The following is a 20,662-nucleotide window of genomic DNA, read 5'->3' as shown; positions in this document are numbered from 1 at the left end:
TCACAGAAAAAACTGACAGCTGCAAGAGATTCTTCAGTGTGCACAGTATAAGGGGAGGGAAAAGGCAAAGGAACAGCAAGAGAAGAAAACAAACTAAGGGAAAGGACACCCATGCCACCTGCACATTCTGAAAGACCTTTTATGTTCCTGTTACTTGAACTGATTTTTCTGTCCTTCTTTGTGCCCAGAAAGCATGGCTGCTTCTCGATTACCTTTGCCATAGCAACTTCTTATCATTTTCAGACAGCTTGGATAACCCTGGCCTGTCAGATCCTGTCAGGATCGGCTTCCTCCATGTTTTCGTGCCCCTAAAACTCCTGACCAACACCTTTCACACTTGAACATCTCCTTTTCTTCCTCTCCTTCCCGTTTCACCATCACCGAATCCACTGCTGTCCAGAAAGGCCGATTTCTCCTTCCTATGCTTTGCCCTCCTTGAAGCAGATTTTTTTCCACCTCTCAAGCCAAGCTTCTTATTTCCACGCTATACAGACTGCCTGGCACCTCCTTAGGCCATACAAACCCACCTGATCTAGGAGCCATTTCCCTAAGTTTGCTGGTGGGCAAACCTGATGCTGCATCCATCCCCAAACTTTGTTTGCGCCCATTCAGACAGCAGGAAGGGCTGCGGGGCCTATGTGGAACTGGGACCATAAAGCCAGAGCTGAAAACTGTTTTTTCCTCTGGGCAAGTGGGAAAACACCTGGCCAAACCCCATCCCACTAAGTGTATGTATAACAGGACTGTGTGTGAATAGGAAAGGCTCGCAGTGCTGCCTGTGTGGTTTATGTATATGTGTAAACGAGAATTTTTGGCTCACCTTTCACTGTGTTTATGTAAACCCCTGTGTGTCCCCTCCGTGCGTGTTGCTGTTGGAAGCCTTAGCAAAGGGCTCCTTAGACCCAGTTTAGGGTATGTTGGTGTTATCAGGTGCCCTAGATGTTTTTTGGTTTTTTTTTTCCCTCAGTGCTTACACTCAACTGGAAGGTTTTGTCTTTGTGTATTATTTGGCTGGCGAGACGCACAACGAACGAGCTGAGCCTCCAGGGATCACATCCCGGCTGGAGGAGTACGTTGAGCAAACGAGATAAGCGAAGAGACGAAGACAGCCATCGGCGTTCTGACAAACCCCAGCGGTTCACGGTCGTTCCGCTGATCAGAAAGAGCCTAAGACGCCCCCCTCCTTCCCTCCCTCCCTCGCCTCAGCACCGCCTTCCCGCCCTCGCCGTGACGTCACGCGCGGCCGTGGGACGCCAGCACGCACCGGCGTCACGTGCCCGCCGCGGCCCGGCCTCCGCCTGCAGCTGCCGGTGGCGGGGCCGGGACCGGCGACACTGACACCGACACCGGCACCGGCACCGGCACCGGCATCGGCATCGGCATCGGCATCGGCATCGGCATCGGCATCGGCACCGGCACCGGCACCGGCACCGCACCGGCATCGACATCGGCACCGGCACCATGGCGGGCTCCCCGCAGGAGAACACGCTGCTGCACCTCTTCGCGGGAGGGTGAGTGGAGGAGGAGGAGGCCTGGGCTGGTCAGGGCCGTGCTGAGGGACGGCTCCACTGAGGGAGGGGGTGGCGGCGGGAGACAGGCCTGTGGCCCGGGTGAGGGGAGGGTTGGAGGCCTCCTCCCTGCGGGTCTCGCAGCGGGGAGCAGCGGGGCTGTGGGCCTGGAGGGGGGGGGTGGAGTGGGGAAGAGAAAAATCTATCCTGAACCGGGCGACAGAGGATCATGGTCCAAAGCGAGGTCATCAGCGGAATCAGCCGGGCTGCTGTGGCATTCACCTGTATGCGGTGTGAAGGTCTTGTCTCTGATAAATGAAAGGCCTTAAATCCTGTCCTCGTAGCTGAATTAAGCAGGAACTGCATGTTTCAGCCGAAAAAGGCGCTGTCCGGACGGACATCAGGATGAAGGTTTTTGAGGCACCACAGATTGGTTTTGTAATGGAACAAATCTGCTCAACGCTTTCATAAGCTCTGCGTAGGTGACAGTGATAGTGGAGGCAGTGTGACTGCCTGATTCATGAAATTGTACTGATAAGAAAGTACTTGAAAAACAGAAAAGAGATGAGGGAGAAAGTGTTAGGGGTGGTCCTGGTACTTCTGAGTAAGAACTTGTAAGGAGGTGTAAACTTGTTACATTAGGATTTTAATACATTAAAAATAATATCGCCACCAACCGAAAGCCCTCCCAAGAAGTCTTGTTAATTAACTTACAACAGGAATTTTAATAATAGTCCAGCAAGATCACTTCATGGTGCATATTTAAAATAAATTTAAAAGATCACCTGTTACGCAGCTAGTAAGTGCATGTCTGTCCTTATCAAAAATCTTCTTTAATTTTTTTTAAAGGCTTAAAATATTTTAGTAGTAGAATATTCTGTAGTGCTTGTAAGCTGGCAGAAGTTAGGAAATGAATGTTGTTCATGAACATGAACATCTGTTAGTTTAAGTCTGTTTAATAGTAGACCATGATCTTTTCTGTGGCTAAACAGGAAACTTCAGCCTCCTCTGATGTGTACCTGGAGCAGTAAGCTCATTTAATGTAATATTAAACCAAACACAGTGAACTTTTTCAGAGACACTGCCTATGTTTTTCTGCTGATTTGGATGCAACATGTTTGTTTAGTCCTCCCTTTCCTCACTTGCATCAGAGTAATACCTGGAATTCAGGCATTGGAATGGCCCAGGACAGTGGTGGAGTCACCATTCTGGAGACATTTAAAAGTCATTTGGACCTGGTCCTTAAGGACATGGTTTAGTAGTTGACTGTGGTGTTAATCAAAGGCTGGACTTCATGAGCTTGGAGGTGTCTTCCAACCTAAACATTCTGTGATTCGGTGGAGCCTGTGACAGAAACTGGGCCTGAATATACATGTGCAGCTTGCTTGGATAGTAACAATGCCTACCTAGAACTCAGGGTGTCTTCACATAACTCATCAGGCTAGAAGTAAATAGGGATTTAAACTCATCAGTGTTCTAATCTAGCACAGGGTGATTAGTATTTTCCTTAATCATTGAATGTACCCTCTATCTTCTCTAAGGGTCCCAGTAAACAACCAATTTCTGCAGCACACCTAGGAATTCACCAGGTCTGATCTGTTTTTGAGAAAGCTTGGGAGGAAAAGAATGGAAACAAAGTAGGGAATATTCCCCAGCCACCCTGGTATAAAATTAATCTGTGTCTAAATCAGCAATGCACAGAGGAAAGAGAGAGACCTGGTTCTTGTGCTACATATCTTGGTATTTATGGAAAAGTGTGCCATTGTTTATCTTGCCTTGATGTAACAGGAAAGGAAAATGAGATATCACATTTCATCTTCTCATGCAGCAGCCAGTGCTGGAGTGCTTGGGTGCACACACCCACCCACCCAGCATCCAAACAATTTATTTCTAAATGCTTCCTTGTTCAAGGCTCTGGACTTCTGTGTCCTCTGTGTGGATGTAGCTACTCATGGTACTATCTCTGCTTTTCAGGTGAGAAATGCACACTTCTTAGGGTTTGTTGGATCCACCAGGAAATGGAACATGAGTTTCAAACTGTTGCTCAAGCTACTAGAACACTTTTCTCTAAATGGATGTAGTAGGACATACTCAATGTGTTTGGAGGGGTCGTTGACCAGCCAAGAAAGTGTTCTCCAGCTGTTGAAAGAGATGGGTTGCAATATATCAGCTGACTTACATGTAGACAGGCTCACTGGCTTCTTTTCTTTTAATTCTTTTTAAGGCTTACATTACTAACAGCAAACCAAAGGGTCTTGGCATTTCCATGGGAAGGTAACTCTGAGGGGAGGGAAGGTCTCAGAAGCAGCAAAGAGAGTGATGCTGAAGTTGCAGAACAGATGTAAGCATGTTAACAAGTATGGGTTCCTGCTGTCCCTGGAGTCAGTGCAGTTGCTTATTTTTGTCTGGGAAAAATTGTGCAGCAGAGGTTACTCTGTGTTGTCTTTGTAGATGGAGTAATACTGTTTACTACAGGAGGTTTCTGGGAAGTGGTATTTAGAGGCTCCAGAGAACTGGCAAAAAGCAGACCCTGGGACCAGACCTTTTCTCTCGAGTTCCCAGGGATACTGTGTGATGTGTATTCTTTAGCAGTTTGCTTTGAAATGGGGGACAGTTTGAATAAAACCAACGTTTGTGACATCTTTTCTGTCTTGGTGTTGAGGCCTGAGTCTGTGACTCCCTTGCTGTTCTACTGGTGATCCATACCTGGCCCATCATGTAACTAGAGGAAGCATTCAAAGACTGAAGTGCAAATACTTTTTCAGGTGGTAAGTGATGGGCCAAAGCTGATTAATTGTTGGGTGCTGCCACTGAGGAGATTTTGTATCTGTGATACGTGCTGAGCGTAGCTGGGAACCTCTTGTTAGATGCTTCCTGTGAGACTGTTGAAGATTCTCTACCACAATGTTTTGTTTCAGGGAGGTTTCTATCTTCTAACTAAGGATCAATTTAGATGTTTTTGGATTTTTGCAAGAGGCTGGTGCAGAAAACACTGCTTAACAGCTCTGGAATCGTAGTTATGCACTGATGTGTAAAAAAAAAAAAAAAAAAAAAAAATAAACCTGACTCAAAACAGTATGAAGACTTTGAAGATTTGCTTTTATTTCAGCATAAGATTTTCCCAAATTGAATTTTTCTGTCTGTGTATCCATAGTTTGAGTCTTCCGGAGTTTGTGTCTGTTTATGTAGCTGAGGAAGACTGGTTGTTTTTCCTTTCTTCCCAGATGGAGGCTTTTGGAACACCCTAGGAATACAGAGTGTTTCTTTTGTGCACAGTGTGTTGTTTTTCAGCCATCTTTTCAGGGGAGAGAGCAAGATCAGGGTGTGATGCAAATAATTCCCCTGTGGAGGAAAATCAGCTCATCTGAAAAAGCTGCCCAATACACTAAAGTCCTTACTTGAACTATCTGCTGCATATTTGTGTTTGGGACAGACTGTACGCACCCTGTTGACATTCTGAGAATTGCTCTGTTAAGAGAATGTTTTCTTTCTTAAATGTCACACTGACAACATAAACTCTGAGCTGCTAAAACTGATTATGTGGATATTAACTCCCTGTGTTGAATATCAGAGGATTACATGTGCGTTACCAGAAGTACTTAAAGGCTGCATAAATTAACTGTATTCTGAAACTAGAAGGATGAAAGGCAAGGAGTTGGCTAGGAAGGCAAGAAGACAGCTGATATAGGAATGTGCCAGAAAGACTGAAAAAATTGTATGGCAAGATGTCAGTCTAGCCTGAGCATCTGGTAGTTCAGAACAGCAAATGGAGTTTCAATGTTCTGAATTTAGGAATTGTAATTGTGAAAGTTTTGATTTAATCTTCATAATTGTGAAATAAATGAGGACTGAGTATGGAGTATGCAGTAGTGGAGCATTGGTAGATAAATGAATTGGGAACTGAAGCAATCAAATTGTCTTCATTGAGTACCCACAGACTTACAGTTACTCTGGAGTACGTAGATTACTCAGGTGTTAATTAGACATTGTCTGTGTTGAATATACATAGTAGGTAAGATGTGAGTCTACAAGAAGAACTCTCATAACACCTCCTGCTCTGAGTCGTGTGAGCTGTTGGAACAGGAAAAATCTTGCTGGAGAAACCATTCCTGACCTGTCTTTTTTACCCCCAAGATCTAATTTCATAGAAATGTGAACAACGAGATGCATCTGACAAAACAGAGAAGGCTAGACTGAAGCAACATCCTCCAGACCAGTACTGACAGAACAAAGGCTTGTGTCCAAGTCCTGGTTCAGTACACAAAATAATCAGAGGCCTGCCAAGGTCTCTGCACACTGTCATTTTTGAGCCAAATGCTCCAAATTCAGCTGCTGAGTACGTAGTTCTATGAACAGTCTTGTGACTTTATTCAACAATAAAAGCAGAAGTGGTTTGAAAGGGATGGAGGCAAAGCTCCTATAGCATCTGTCACTTTGGATGTATGAATTGTCCCTAGTTTAGGTTTTTCTCCTTTCAGCAGGGAAGAAAAAGCAGCAGGAACTTAAAGGAGAAACTCACTGAAGCATGCTGTTAAATGATACTGCCAGTCTGTGTTGAATGCATTTATATCCAAAAAGCTTAGTTTTGGGGCAGAAATGAAAACTGTAGTGAGCAAGTTTTGTTTCCCAGCCATGTGGTCTGAGTTGTCCTTTTGAACCTTAATTTTTGTGGTTGTACAGCCAGGGTGGCCAGGTTGTTAATGCAAGTGCAGGGGCTTTAGGGTTTTGGCAATGAATAGTTACTGTTTGATATGACATCCTGTTTCAGCAGGGAAAATAAGATGTACTGGACAAGGCATTTATTAGCTAGGATGTGTCTACAGCTTGGATTTTCCTGCTGTTCATAGTTACCTTTTTCCTGGTGTTTAAAAAAAAGATTCTCCTAGAAAAATAGTTTATGTTTAGATGGAACTTTAGGAGCTATAGGTGTCCTTTTATGGATCTCTGTTCCCAAATCAGTGCATGCAAACTTCTGATTCTAGCAAGCACTGTTTGTTTGGGTTTTTTTATGCACAATGCAAAGATATGATTTAAATTCTTTTTTAATTCATCTCTCTCTCATGGAACTCTACTGAACTTGCAATTTCACATTAACATCAGAGAGTTAAGTTGTTGACTTTGGTGTTTTCTAAAAGAAAATTGCAAACACAGGTTTTTGAAGGAGTGGTGTTCTCTGACACTTGTATAAACAAAGTAAGTATTTCCTAGTAAATAGGATCAGTTGTGGTAAACACTCTGGGGAAAAAAACCCCAAAACAATGTTATATCTTTCTGTAAGCCTTCCTAGATTCCAAAGTGTTTGATTAATAAAATTTAGATTGTTAGTGCCTTTTAGCCAAGCTCAACTTTATGCTTAATTGTAAAATATGACAGAAGGAACATTCAATTACCAAAGAGGAGCAGCAGCAGTATAGAGAGAGAAATGGTTAGATCAGTCACTTTCCAGATCACTGATTAAAATGGAAATTAACACTTTATATTTTTGGCCCATCCAAGCCTCAGTTTGACTACAGTAAGATGAATTTATGCCTTTTATAGGATCATTTATTTCTTCTTAAATATGTGTATATATATATATATATAGTATGTCTGTGTTTCTCTACATATATATACCTACATACACATATATGTGTGGCTGTATAGTATTTCATTCTTGTCCTGTTATCAGAGTATGCAATTCAGTTCTTTGGTAGGTAGCTTTTCTGTCCTATTACCCTGTTTTCCCACCCTTTCTCTCATCCTTGCAGGTTCCATTCAAAAAAAGTAGTTGATAGCCATTAGAGGACCTAATTTAATGTAGTTTGGTATTCTAATCGTCAGCACTGAAATGGTGAAGAATAATTGTATTGCTGTGTTTTCAGGCTCTAGTGTCCTAATCCCCAGTGGCTTGTTCTCATCTGCCAGCTTCCTGCTTCCCATAAGAAAAATCTGTCCAAGGGTATGTCTGGTTTAGGGCAGCAACCTCTGAAACATGGATTCTTCTGAAGTTTTTACAGGAAGAATTCCAGCTCCTGGCTGAACATGGGACCAGCAGATGGCCACTCAGGGATTTTTCATTATTGCTGGGTATCCTCTTTGTGTTTGTTAATCTCCTCACTACACATGATCATTATAACAGTTTTCCAACCTTCTCTCCCCTCCCCAGGGCTTGGAAACTGCTTCCTTTGCCTAATGCCAACACTGTCCTGCTTCCTAGTAATTTGTCCACAACGTGGAGCAGTGGGAGTCAAGTCTTCAGATTTTATTTATACACCATGCTGTGATTTGACACATCTGTGCAGCTATGTTTTCCTGACTCTTGTCTTCTGTTTAAATTGTATGTTACAGATGTGGAGGAACAGTTGGTGCTATCTTTACATGCCCTTTGGAGGTAATAAAGACCAGGCTTCAGTCTTCAAAGTTAGCCTTCCGGACTGTCTACTACCCACAAGTCCAGCTGGGGACCATCAGTGGTGAAGGAATGGTCAGGCCAACATCTGTATCACCTGGGCTCTTCAGTGTTCTCAAGTAAGTACTGCTCCTCTTGTCCTTCAGTATTGACACCAACAGTTTGATTTTCAGTTCCTCTGTGAAATTACAGGACCCAAGTTTTGCTCCAGACTTGCACTGCAGGATTTGTGTCACTTGGGCTTCTGCCTTCAATGGTAGAAAGAATAATTTAATTGAATAAACATCTGAAGGTGCTGGGTTTAAATTGTCTCCTCATTTTCAGGCTTTTTGGTAGTTAGGACTTCTGGAGATGAATGCAGAGGACATACTGTAAACTCTTAGTATGCCTTGGCTTGTGAGAACTATCACAGAAAAGGAGGAAAGGGCGTCTTGTCAACACTGGGAAGTATTGTCTTTATCTCTTACTGGGAATTACCATGTTTACCATCTCCTTTGAGCATTGCAACAGGTAATCCTTACTAGCTGGAGCCAATTCTTGGCAAATGAGTGAAGGACTAAACAAGCCATATATACTCTCTCTATTTTTCCTGAAGGCACTCCCAGCTTGCTTTGAGTATCAAGTAGAGGCACTTGTTGCTTTTGCTCCCCATGCTGCTTGCCTGTTTGGTGGAGGGAAGTTTTAATTCTGTTCCTGCTCTCTCTGGAGCATCATATAAAAGTGAGAGCCTTTTCTTCACCTTAATGCACCAGCATCATAACAAAGTTTCTGATTCACTGCACAGTTTTGAAGCTGACCCTGCTTTGAGCATGAGTTTGAAATAGATGACCTCCAGAATTCTGTGTTCCCATATAATTTAAATCATGCTTGGCTGCACTCTGGCATGGATGATCTATAACTGAAACTTATGGGAGTTTCAGTCCTTATGGGGGAAGGACACTTTTTGCAAAAGAAGTCTTACTAAAATACAATATCTGATTGGGGTCTTGGGAGCTTTTATCTTTTCCTCAGCTTCAGCTGACTTAATGAACTCTCCTCTGGGTGCTATCAGATGTTGTCTTTGTGAATTACTGCTATGCATCAATCCTGTCAGCACCTGGATTATGATCTCTTAAAAGCCTTTTGTGTGGTTCAGACTGCAGCAGTTAATGCTCCAGCTGTTCCCTTTTCAGATGTGTATTCATTAAGAAGAGGAAATATGAAATCATCTGTCTTACAACTGCTGGAGACTTTTGCCAGCAACTCTGAAGTCCAAATCTCCACTTCTGTATTTCATATCCCAGCACTGTAAACTTCTGGTGCAGAGCTTATGTAAATGGTTTGAATTTAGATTTGGATCACTGGGCACCCCAGGGAGATGCAGAGAGGTCCTGTATAGATCAGGTAACAGAAATGCCAAAGAAAAGAGTTGTTGGGCAAAGCAAGTGGGATGAACTGGAGGAAGGCACGCGCCAGGCAGGCTGCCTGGGGAGAAGCTGCACAGTTATATAACAGTACAGTGCTAATTCAAACTCTGCAGAACTGTCTGCCTGGAGTCATTCTGGGACTGGAGTTTCTCTATTGTAAACAGTGCTACTTTCCCCTGCCAAACACTTCTTTGTCTATTCAGAGATGAGTCTACAGCAATTCGTGACTGAAAAATGAAAGGTAGTGCCAGCTGTGTTTGATTTTCATCTCCTGTCCCTTGCTATTTTTTCACCTTGGAACTTTGCATTGGACTTAAGGCAATTTTAACTAAAGGAACTGAAAACTTCAAGGCAGAAGGCTCTGAATTAATCTTCTTTGGCCCAGCTTTTTCTGAAGTTTTTTATTGTTTGGTTTTTGTTTTTTTTTAATAGAGAGGAAATGGTTTAAAATTGGGTCAACCTTTTAATAAATTTATTAAGCTCAGTAAATTTGATGGCTATGATCTTGATTTCATTTCAGTTCAGCAATTACTCAGCTGTATATGTCACTAAGTTTTTGACCCACTTCAGAGGACTGGGAAGGGAGAGCAAGCTTAAGCTGACATTCCCTTGCAGGCAACATCTGTGAAGAACAGATGATGCTATTCATTATTGTCTTTCTGATAAAACAGAAATGTGTGATGAAAGAAGTGAAGTTAGGTCTCTTGCTTTTACTCTGCTACCCTTTCCTTACTCCTGAATTAAAAAAATTAAAACTGGATATGACTTGGACCTTCTGGTTTGGGAAAATGGTGTGGCTGAAGAAGCAACTATTAGAGCCCTACATAGAAGTTGCTCTGTATAGGGGCTGAGTATGGAAGCCCCCTAAATGTTGGAAATAGAAAGTGGATACTCAGGAGGGCAGGTTAAGCCTGCTGCTAAATAGGAAGCACTCCAGAAGGACAAGCTGGTTTTGACTAATCCATTTAAGATTCTGATGAGTCACCCCAGCTGGAATCCAAAGTCGTGACTGTTAAGTGACAAAGAACAAGTAGTTGGTCGATCTGTCTCCTTGGAGACACTCAGCCCTAGAGTTTACACAGAAAGTCCAACTCTGCTGCAGAAAAAAAAAGTGTTTTACAAATTCCTGTATCATCTTCTATGTAATGAGCTTGGTTTTGGAATCTGGGGGAACTTTCTCAACTGTTCTAATGACCTAGAAAGCAAATTGTGAAAAACTGGGAGTTGCAACAGCTGCACATGGAGCTGGGTGTCCTCTGGATTGTCTGGCACAGTTTGCACATGGTGAGTTCATTTGAGAGCTGCTGCCTGGCAGATTGTGCACAGAGACCCCAGTGATTCCTGTACCTGCTTTCACTGGTAAATCCTGGGCTGTTTGCTAGTTTTTGGCTGTTGTTTGCTGTTGGAAGTGCAAAGAATTGCAAGATAAGTCTGTTTAAGAGATAAGTCTTCAGCCAGGTATTGCATAGAACTTGGCAGCTGCTGTGGAAGCTGCCCCAACACTTGAACTTCTTCAGAGAAGTCCTAGCCCAGCATGCCTTCTGAGGTGTGAGGGAAGATGGGTGGAAATGGCTTTGGAAACCGAGGTCATGGCAATTGCAGAACTGAAGGAAAGCATAGTTTGGTGATTTTTCCACTTTAGATGTGATCATGAAGTCCAGTCCTGACAGTGATTCACTGCAGTACCTCTGCACTTGGAGCTTACTAGGGCAAGATGATGTGAACTCTTTTCAGTGCCCTCAAAACAAGATATTCCTGAGCTGCTTGGGGAAGACACAGCTTGTAGTATGATTGTCACATTCATCTGTGACTCTGGGGGAAAAATACATCAGTGGGTAATTGTGAAAGGGAAGAAGTTTTCTGTGGTGTGTGTGTCTGTGTGTGTGTCTACACAGGAAGCAAACTCCTAAATTACTTAGAGATAGAGAAAGCCAAAAATGCTCTTTGTTCCAGAGTCAGTGTCACTGAACTCTCCATGAAACTTTTACTTCTAAATTCCCAGATGCTTTCAAAGAATGGAAATGTTAACTTTGTGCCATATGATAAATATTTGCCTGCAGTGCACAGAAGTTTTAGGGCATAGTGACTTTTATTCAGTAGCATATCATTCTGCTAACTTTCAAATATAGTATGTAGCTTAAAACTAACAGCTTCACAATTAATACTCAACTAATACAATACCAATACACAATTAATCACAATCAATACACAATTAATACTTTTGTACAGTTATTTTGACTGACTGTGTGACACAATAGGAAGCATAACTTTTAACCCAAATTCTATATTTTTTCCCCTGTTTGTTTTTATTTTAAGGTCAATTCTGGAGAAAGAAGGACCAAGGTCACTGTTCCGAGGGCTGGGTCCAAACTTGGTTGGAGTTGCACCATCAAGGTAAATAGTTAAACTATTGCTAAAAGAGACATTTAAGCTACCAACCCGGTGTTGCTGTTCTGTTGTGATTCAAAAACATAGGTCATGAAGTGATCTCACCTTTAAACTGAGATTTGTGTGTATTTTGCACAGTATACAGACCAAGAAATACTTCAAAAAATCTGCTTTACACTTGTATAACACTGGAAGGTGCAGATTAAATAAGGCACTTAAATTCCAAGTCATTGCAAGAATCACTTAGGTGCTTGAGAAAACAAGAGAAAGTGCTGTAGAAAAATCTGTAGGATTAATATTTGCATTTTTCTAGTATGGTCTACTGTGAATACCTAAAAGTGGTTGCCAAACACTGAATAGGAGCTGGATGCCAGGGGAGAGGAGTGCCTGATCTTTGACTGCATAAATTCTTTTAAAATTAAAAACTGCAGCTTAGGGGGAAAGACTTGCATTACTGCTACATAACCCTGAAGGTTGTGTGTGTGTGTGTGTGTGTGTGTGTGTGTGTGTGTGACCCTTTTTTCTTTTCTAAAGAGCAACAACAAAAATAGCTACAAAGTTTCTATTTGGAAATCTTACCAGCACCAAAATGGTTTCCTATGGACCTATTGCAGTCCCATTCTTGGCAGGGCTGAAAATCTTTGTGTCTAGGAAATGTTAAAACTTTTTAGCAATCAGGAATTTGGCAGATGTTCTCCGCCTGAAATTGAACCAGTTAAAAAGGGGCTTTTGAAAAGTGGTGTCTTCTCTGGCCTCTTGCCTGGTAGCTAGTAGTTCCCCTGGAAGTTTAGAATCCTATTTCTGTACAGGTAATCTTTGCAGTAGGGATCTGAGTCCAAGACTGGCTGCAGCTCACTCTTGCTGGCATTGTGTTCCTTCATATTCTTCCATAAGATTGAAATAAGGTCCTATATGGAAATTCTTGAATTGTAGCCACCATTATCCAGCTTTTTCTAGCAGGATCTTCAAAGAGCTGTGATCTGAATATCCTGGTTCAGAAAACTGCTTACTTATCTTATTGACTGTTGTAGATGAGCTGAGCTTCCTCTCTTCCTATGCATTATGTAGGGATTTGAGGTGTGTAAAACCATTTCAATCCATGGAAGTGCTACACTGTTGAACAAATTTATGGAAAACCTAGGCTCCAGATGAGAAACTGACATTCCCAAGTTTACAGTGTGTTTAATGCCACAGCCTGGTGTAGGCATCCAATCTAAATTGCTTTGTCTGCAGGACCATGTCACCTCCCATCTCAGGCTTGATGTGAATGTAAAATATTTCTACCCTGTGGGTGTCGATTCAAATAGTGGCAATGTAGTGTAAAGAGAAGAAAAAAAAAAAAGCATAGTACCCTTTGTAGATTGAAGTAGTCACGTGGAGGCCTCTTTGGAGAGGAAGTCTTGTTTTCCAGGGGGAAGAATAGTAATGTATCTAATTTGACATTGTGTGTATTACATTGCTTTTCTTCTCTTTTTTTTCCCCCCTACAGAGCTGTCTATTTTGCATGCTACTCCAAAGCCAAAGAGCAATTTAATGGCATTTTTGTGCCCAACAGCAACATTGTGCACATCTGTTCTGCAGGTTCTGCAGGTCTGTATTTGTAATTAATATTCTGTTGGTCTGCAGCAACACCCCAGTGTCCAGCCCCTCACCAGTAGCAGGTGATACATGCATTGGTATCTGCATGGCTCTGAGATGCACCTTAATACTTTAGAATATTTGTTCCAAGATGTTGCTGCTACAGGACTTCTGTCCCTCTCAATAGTTAGAAAATTAATAGAACGACTCATAAGGCAGGAACTGGATTTCCAAGATGTTGCTGCTACAGGACTTCTGTCCCTCTCAATAGTTAGAAAATTAATAGAACGACTCATAAGGCAGGAACTGGATTTCCAGTCTGTATGTACAGCACCTGAGCTAACACACCAGTTTTGGCAGACAGCTCTGGATAACTGTGGTATATAAGTGAGCCCAGAGGCTGGTATGTACATTCTGAAAATGTACTCTTACAGGTTGTGTGTACCAGAAAACAGGAGTTTGCTAGCTTCTAACTTATCTTGTCTACAAAGGAACTGTTTTTCTATTCAGCACTTTCAAGTATCTCTAGATTGTTGTTGACTAACTTGGAGTCAAAGAATTGTTCTGGTTGGCAGAGAACATTAAGATCATCAAGTCCAACCATTAACCCAACTCTAACAAGTCCAGTGCTAAATGATATTCCAAAGTAGCACATCTGAATGTCTTTTAAACACCCACAGGGATGATGATTAAACTGCCTCCCTGGGCAGCCTTATCCCAGTGTTTATTAACCCTTCCAGTGAAGAAATTTCTTCTACTATCCAATAAAAAAATCCTCTGGATGAACTTTTTTTCCAATGGCAATGCTATGCTAATGTTTCTGAAAATGTAAGACAAAAAATTTTAATAGTCAGCAGTAAACTTTTAATGCTGTTGTAACCAAAGTCGTTTAGGATGTTGTATTTTTCCTACCAGGATGGGGAGAATAGTTTGTTCTTGTAGGAAAAATACTGCAGGAGATCTCCACAAGTTCAAGCATCAGTCACCAAGGTGATTATTGAAAGTAATGTTTCCCAGACTAATCCCTTAATCATGGGTACATTCTGTTGATGTGGTGGCTCAATGGCACCACCTACAGCCTTGGGGAAAACAAAGGAGTAAAACGTGGGTGTTTTGCCCACAGGTTTCCTTTTATCTATTATTCTAAATCCCAGTCAGTCAGAAAGGCTCCTTGTCTACCGATGTCTTTGGGAACATCAAATACATATTAATTAAAATAGGTGCAAAATGGGAAAATCCTTTAGTAAAGTCCAAGGTTGATGCCTCCTGAAGCTGAACAGGAGTTGGTTCTCTTGCAGGAGAGGCATTGTAAGCTTCTCACCTGTGTCTCTTTTGCAACCCCTAGGTAGTGCTGGGAACTAGATCTGTCTCAGTGTATAAAGTACATTTGCCGGGGCAATATGCCAGCCTGGGTTCAGCTATACTTTGGGTTTTCTTTTTTCTTTTTCAGCCTTTATCACAAATTCCTTGATGAATCCTATATGGATGGTGAAAACCAGAATGCAGCTGGAGCGGAAGTAAGTAACTGATTGAGGGAGGTTGGATGCCACTGAAAGGCTAAAGGAATCTCTAGAAAACTGAACTTTTATGTTTTTTACTCATGACTCTTTGTACTTTGATAGATCTTGTCCAATTGTTTCTTTAACACTCATATCCACCTCTCAAACCACCATGCATCAGCCTGGTCAGACTAAAGGTGAAAGTTCTGTCTGCCCTACTTCAGTTTGATGCATAGTTACTATTGAGAGGGATGTGGAAGTTGCCTTTAGTGCAGAGTTAAGTTAATTTTCTGGTTTCACTGAAAATAAAGATATCAAGAACTGAAATGCTTTGTAGCATTAGTAGAGGCTATGGAAAGGTCAGAAGAGCTCCTGTGGGAGGCTCAGCATGAGGTTGCAGTCTGTGTCCTACTTTACAGCATCACTTGGCCTTAGGTCATGCAGGTAGATGTGCAACCAAAGTTACTGAAACACAGCTAGGTAACTATAAACAAAGGGGTGCTGCTTTTCAGTTGTGATGAAGCCACATTGCTTCTTATAAAACATTCTAAAACCCCTGAATGTGTTGCAATGGTTTAATGTTCCTTTTTTTCCTTCAGTATTGTGCTAATGTTAAGCTTACCTTCTGAAGACAGGAAATTTGACAGTAATATCTTTTAGTTAGGTGATCCACAGTCACTAGTGGCTATCAGAGCAATGAGGGAGTCTGCTAATTCCCCTCTGCAAGGACATGTTAAGTCAGATAAAAAGGATCCTTTAAGGCACCACAACATATAAATAATCTATAAGACTTGATTCCAGCACTTTACAGGGTGGCACCTTTGAACTAAGTGCTGCCTCTTAAAATGGAGGATCATTTCTCATTTGCCTGCTTCAGAAATGGTTTAAATGGAATTACTGGTTTAACACAAAGCAGTGTCCTTTAATGCTTGCTGTATTTTTAAGCATTGGTGTAAACTGTAACAAACTGGATAGAACTTATGCAGAAAGATTTATTATGAGTATGTATTAGTGAATTAGCAAAACCAAGTGTGTATGCTTGGCATGATAGTCCTGCTCTGTGCAGCTTTCCTGAAGGATTTTTAGAGTAAAATTCAGCAGAGAACCATTTCTGTATTTATAAAAACTATTAAAAGCCATGAGTTTTGTGGGGGGTTTAATAATAATTCTTTTCTGGACTCATTATATGCTCTGTTCTTTGTGTTTTTTAGAGTCAGGGGTTCAAAACCAATGAATGCTTTGCAGTGTGCTAGATATGTGTACCAGACAGAAGGTATCCGTGGCTTTTATAGAGGCCTGACTGCCTCCTATGCTGGGATTTCTGAAACTATTATCTGCTTTGCTATTTATGAAAGTTTAAAAATGCACTTAAAGGAAGTCCAACTGTCCCCTTCTCCTCCTAATGGGACCGAAAGGAACTCAACAAACTTCTTTGGACTGATGTTTGCTGCTGCTGTTTCCAAGGGCTGTGCCTCTTGTATTGCTTATCCACATGGTATGTTAACTTTTCCATTTATGACTGCAGCAGAACAGCTGTTGCCTGTAATCCAAGACAAATGATGGGGTCTTGGGCTATAAAATTCTTATGCCTGTGCATTAGCATTTTCAGTACCAGTCCCACCATTCCTAGTTAGCCCCACACAGTTGCTGATTGGAACAACTCAAAAAAACACTGAAAAGAAATCGAACACCTAATGCTTTTGTTCTTACTGCTAGCCTCATCCTTATCCACAGCCTTTGGGATTCAAGGATCAAGTGGTGGGAAACACTTGTGGGCTGAAGAGTGTTATTTGTTTTGGACAGACATGAATGTTACTGTGGTTATGTAGAACAAGCAATTTTGATTATGTGAACATCAGTGAAGCATTTAGTTTTGTAGTAGCTTGAATGAGCAAAATAATCCACTTATTCCATGTGAAAGGGAATTTGACTTTGCTTCTTGCCTGAAGGACAATATGTACAGGATTTTATGATTGCAAGTAGTGGCAGGCAATTGGCACAGGAAGGTTTTGTGGTCCTGGGCTTTACATACCTTTTCCTGGTAATCACATGTTTCCCAAGGCAAAGCTTTAAGTCTTGTTAACTTTGGGCTCTGTTTTCCTTTTCTGCAGAGGTCATACGGACACGGCTGCGAGAAGAAGGCACAAAGTACAAGGCTTTCATTCAGACAGCACGTCTGGTAGCCCGTGAAGAAGGCTACCTTGCCTTCTATAGAGGACTCTTTGCCCAACTCATCAGGCAGATACCAAACACAGCCATTGTGTTGTCTACCTATGAGTTAATTGTGTATCTGTTAGAAAACCGTGCAAAGTAGCAGAGCCAAGACTCCCAGACAAGACTGTAGACCAATTGCTTCGTTGAACAAATAGTCCTTTAAGAGACTGATTCAGGTGGCAGTGCTGGTGGAAAAACTGCAAGTCTGTGACTGCCTGCTGGATATTTCCTTTTGGATTCATACTTTCTGAAAGGTCTCAAGGCATTAATGTTAATAGTTAATTATAATTTTTTTTTTAACTTAATGATAATTAAACTGCTACTAAATTAAATTACACTATTTAATTTAAGTATATGTTTGTCTTCTTCTTTAAGCACAGCCATATGTGGTCAAGGAATGTATCTCATGCTATCAAGTGATCTCTTGGACTGATGTTCATTAAAACTATATTAAAACACCAGAAGAACTGGTTTGGAAATTTGAAATTCTGTCATCTTAATGCTGGAGTTGTGTCACTCTTTAGCCTTTGAGACTTCTGATTTACTAAGGGTGCACCATTTATTGCCGTGTGAACATCCTGGAGTTTTCAAGTGGGACAATCTTGTAGAACCTTTCTCTGGTTTGGTGGTATGAAATATGTACACCAGAAGAATCTCCTGGACTGCCATGTGCACTGGCAATATTGCTGGAATATGACTGTGGGAAGCATGCAGTAAAAAATAAATTCCAGAACTGTGTGCACCTAGCCATTTGGGATACATGCTTATGCTAGTGTGTGTAAACAGGACTTGGCTTTTTGTGCCTGGCTTTTATGAAGGACTGAGAGCATAAGGATAGTCTGTCTGTGGCCTGTCTGCCCTCCAGAAATTCCACGAGATGCAGTAATTTGGTCATATATCCTGACCTTTTACTACATTTTTCTTATAGTACAATGCTAGGGGTTTGGAGAGTGGAAGAGAGGGTAAGAGAGGTCTCAAACACCGGATTCTACTTTACAATGGAATAGTGGGGAATACGGCCCTCTTGATTGATGTCCTTGTAGAGCAGTGCTTCTTGTAACACATTGTTATCTCACAGACATGTCACTGGGGTTAACACCAAAGAAATCCACAGTCTATTTAAATAGTTTCTTTGTGTCAGTACTTGATCTCTTACTGAGGGAATTAAGGATTTGCCAAGTTGGTGCAGGATGTTGAACAGTTCTTGCACTTCATATAGATCCAATATCTGCTTTCCCCTTCAAAGACACAGTATCAAAGGGTATTTTTCAGTAGTCATTTCAGCCTTTCAGCTATAAATCAAATCCCCTGCATACTTTAGGCTAGTCCTTTAATAAATAATGGAATATACTTTTAGTAGTTGTTTGGAGCAGTACCTTGTGTTTAAAGTGTTGTATATCAATAATTACTGATAGTATTTTGGAACTTGAGTGCTTAGATTGGTGTTTGCTTTGGCCATACAATGTACTCCTGTTCATTAGTGTCATTTGCTTTGGCAGCTGAGAAAAATACTACAGCATTTGAGCCCAGCTTCAGTCTTCCCTGCTGCTGAACTGAACAAGGAGCTTCTCATGATTTGAACAGGTGTTGAGCTCTTATGCATAAACAAGTGTTTATGGACATCTTTGTCTTCAAGGACAAAATGCAGCAGAGAGGTGGTGTTTGGACTTGGATCATGCAAAGCACTAAGACACAGCCTAGTAGTGAGTAGGGCTATCTTTTATAAGATAAAGTTTTCAGACTAGTATTTTGCTGCAGAAATAGAATGGGTCGATAACTGGATTCAAACCTTCATGTTTGTTCTCAATAGAACCTAACTGATGATTGATACTTTAGGTCTTATTAGACATCAATATGATGTCTATGATAGTCCAAAGAGGGTAGAATATATGAATACCTCATAATGAGGCAAAGCTGCAAAAATAACTGATTTTTTATGTCATAACACATATTACCCCTAAGCTAAAAAAGGTAACAGCTGAGTAACTAAAAACTGGCATGGCTTTTTTTTTTTTTTTTTTTTTTTTTTTTAATTCAGATGATGAGCAGCAAAATCTTTAGTCTCTTTATCAGAGTCAAAACTGTCATGCAGTGCTGTTTCTATTTTTGAGATCTAGGACACTTTTCTGAGATTTGCTTTCTTAAATTAGTATTCCTCTGTACTTAGAGTACACTAGCTCACATTTAAAATGTTAGTCAAATGTGTAGACTACTGCTGTCTTTTGAGAATGAGCGGAGGGAACTCAAACCCTGTTGAGGAGTTTGGGATCCGGTAAGAGAAAGTGAAGAAATTTTTGTTCCACCTAAATCTGATGGAAAATCAGGAATTCTGGTGGATTTTTTAGTTTTGTTAAGTTTTGCTACCAACCCTGACAAAATTAGTCCTAATTTGATAGGGGGTCAATAAGTTATATTGGGAGCTAATAGAGCTAATAGAATTTCTGAATTAGTAGAATTTACTTCTTCCTTTCTCTACTAGATTTTTAAAATTTTGCTGACCCATGATTCCTTAATTCTGTACAGAGTTAACATTTTTAGGTCATGCTCTATGAGCAATCCCATTGATGTCACTGAGTGTGGAATAAGCTTGTTAAGAGAGGGAAGAATTTGAAGTAGGTTTTTTCCAAAGGGATATCTGAATTTAAAAGTAACCCACCTTTCTCTGATTCCGTATCAACGGAACAGTTCAGACCCCAACTCCAGTTAAGCTTTAAAGTTTAGTTCACTTCCAGTACAAATATTTGTCTATGAAGAACTTTCCTGTTTGTGGCTTTTTAGAAAACATGTTGACACAACTTCATTCTCCTGACTTTGAAGCAGTTTTGTATCTTGTGCTGAGAATTTGTTTTAGTCAGGAAAACAGCTATGCAATTTGAGGCAGGGCCAGTCTTCTGTTTTAGAGTGGTTCAAGGTCTTACCTGTCAGATACAGAAGCAAGGGCATGGCTGCTTCCCATTCTGTGGAACAGTGAATCCCACCCATGTGTGCTGAGAGTGGAAGAGCATAAAAGGGTGTTACTTTGCCTTCTAGGAGTGAGCTGTGGATTGAGTCTGACCTGGGAACTGCTCCCATCAGACCAGAGGGCTTTCTGCAGAATTGTGTTGTATCCTTCTATCCAGAGAGAGGGAAAGTCTGGAACAGCAACTTCAAGCTTCTGGCTTACAGGTAACAAACTGCCCACAGAACATAATTCCTGATCCACTTGCCATGCTGTGCATTGGTTGAAGTGAGATGTTATTAATGGCTTACTGGGTAAAGGTGGTCAGAGACTACAGAATGACCATAACCTGTGCTCTAAAGTGGCTGAGGAGGGTATAGCAGTGTGATGGAAGGATCTTCCATTTCACCCAGGCAGCGAGGTGCTTTGGTTGGGAAGTGCATCCTGACAGAAAGCCGATTCTCTGGGAACCAGTTCTTTTGCCCACTTTGTTTTTATAATTCTCTAAACAGCCATCCCTTGTCCTGAAAAATCTACATTGAATTCAATTGCCATCTTGCAGGCCCCATTGTTTCCAGTTTCATTTGTGCAGATTGCTCTTGGGAAAAAGGGAAATCCCCTCGAGGAGAGGTGTTTCTTCCAGAGCTGTTCCACAGGCCTGTGGAACAGCCGTGTCAGTGCCGTCAGCCTTGCCCGGTGGGACTGGCACTTACAAGGGCTGGAGGTGCTTGTGTAACACCGAA

The 20,662-nt window shown here is 41.5% G+C and overlaps 1 protein-coding gene across 4 annotated transcripts; it reads left to right on the top strand.

Moving 5' to 3' along the window:
• The first annotated feature begins 1,255 nt into the window (after window positions 1–1,255).
• SLC25A33 (solute carrier family 25 member 33) lies at window positions 1,256–17,448 on the top strand. 4 transcript variants are annotated; one of them, XM_071766776.1, is made up of 8 exons: window positions 1,256–1,370; window positions 1,454–1,511; window positions 7,836–8,015; window positions 11,619–11,696; window positions 13,180–13,280; window positions 14,719–14,785; window positions 15,979–16,262; window positions 16,879–17,448. In XM_071766776.1, exons 2-8 carry the CDS (start codon window positions 1,462–1,464, stop codon window positions 17,079–17,081), a joined length of 963 nt encoding a protein of 320 aa, XP_071622877.1. In that variant the 5' UTR covers window positions 1,256–1,370; window positions 1,454–1,461; the 3' UTR covers window positions 17,082–17,448. The 4 variants fall into 4 exon arrangements, with proteins under 4 accessions (XP_071622877.1, XP_071622874.1, XP_071622876.1 ...); XM_071766773.1 differs by having other exon boundaries at window positions 1,259–1,370; window positions 1,460–1,511; XM_071766775.1 differs by having other exon boundaries at window positions 1,269–1,366; window positions 1,462–1,511.
• The last annotated feature ends 3,214 nt before the right edge of the window (window positions 17,449–20,662 follow it).

The sequence above is a fragment of the Heliangelus exortis genome, chromosome 23, assembly GCF_036169615.1.
Source record: "Heliangelus exortis chromosome 23, bHelExo1.hap1, whole genome shotgun sequence".
NCBI lineage: Eukaryota > Metazoa > Chordata > Aves > Apodiformes > Trochilidae > Heliangelus > Heliangelus exortis.
Note: the sequence above shows the minus strand (reverse complement) of the source record. Positions and strands in the feature narration are given on the sequence as shown.

Excerpts from the sequence above, each read along its gene's own strand:
- SLC25A33 (XM_071766776.1), top strand. The coding sequence starts at position 1,462 with ATGGCGGGCTCCCCGCAGGAGAACACGCTGCTGCACCTCTTCGCGGGA. Across the intron at positions 1,512-7,835 it reads CTGCACCTCTTCGCGGGAGG|ATGTGGAGGAACAGTTGGTG; the intron begins GTGAGTGGAGGA and ends TGTATGTTACAG. Across the intron at positions 14,786-15,978 it reads AGAATGCAGCTGGAGCGGAA|AGTCAGGGGTTCAAAACCAA; the intron begins GTAAGTAACTGA and ends TGTGTTTTTTAG.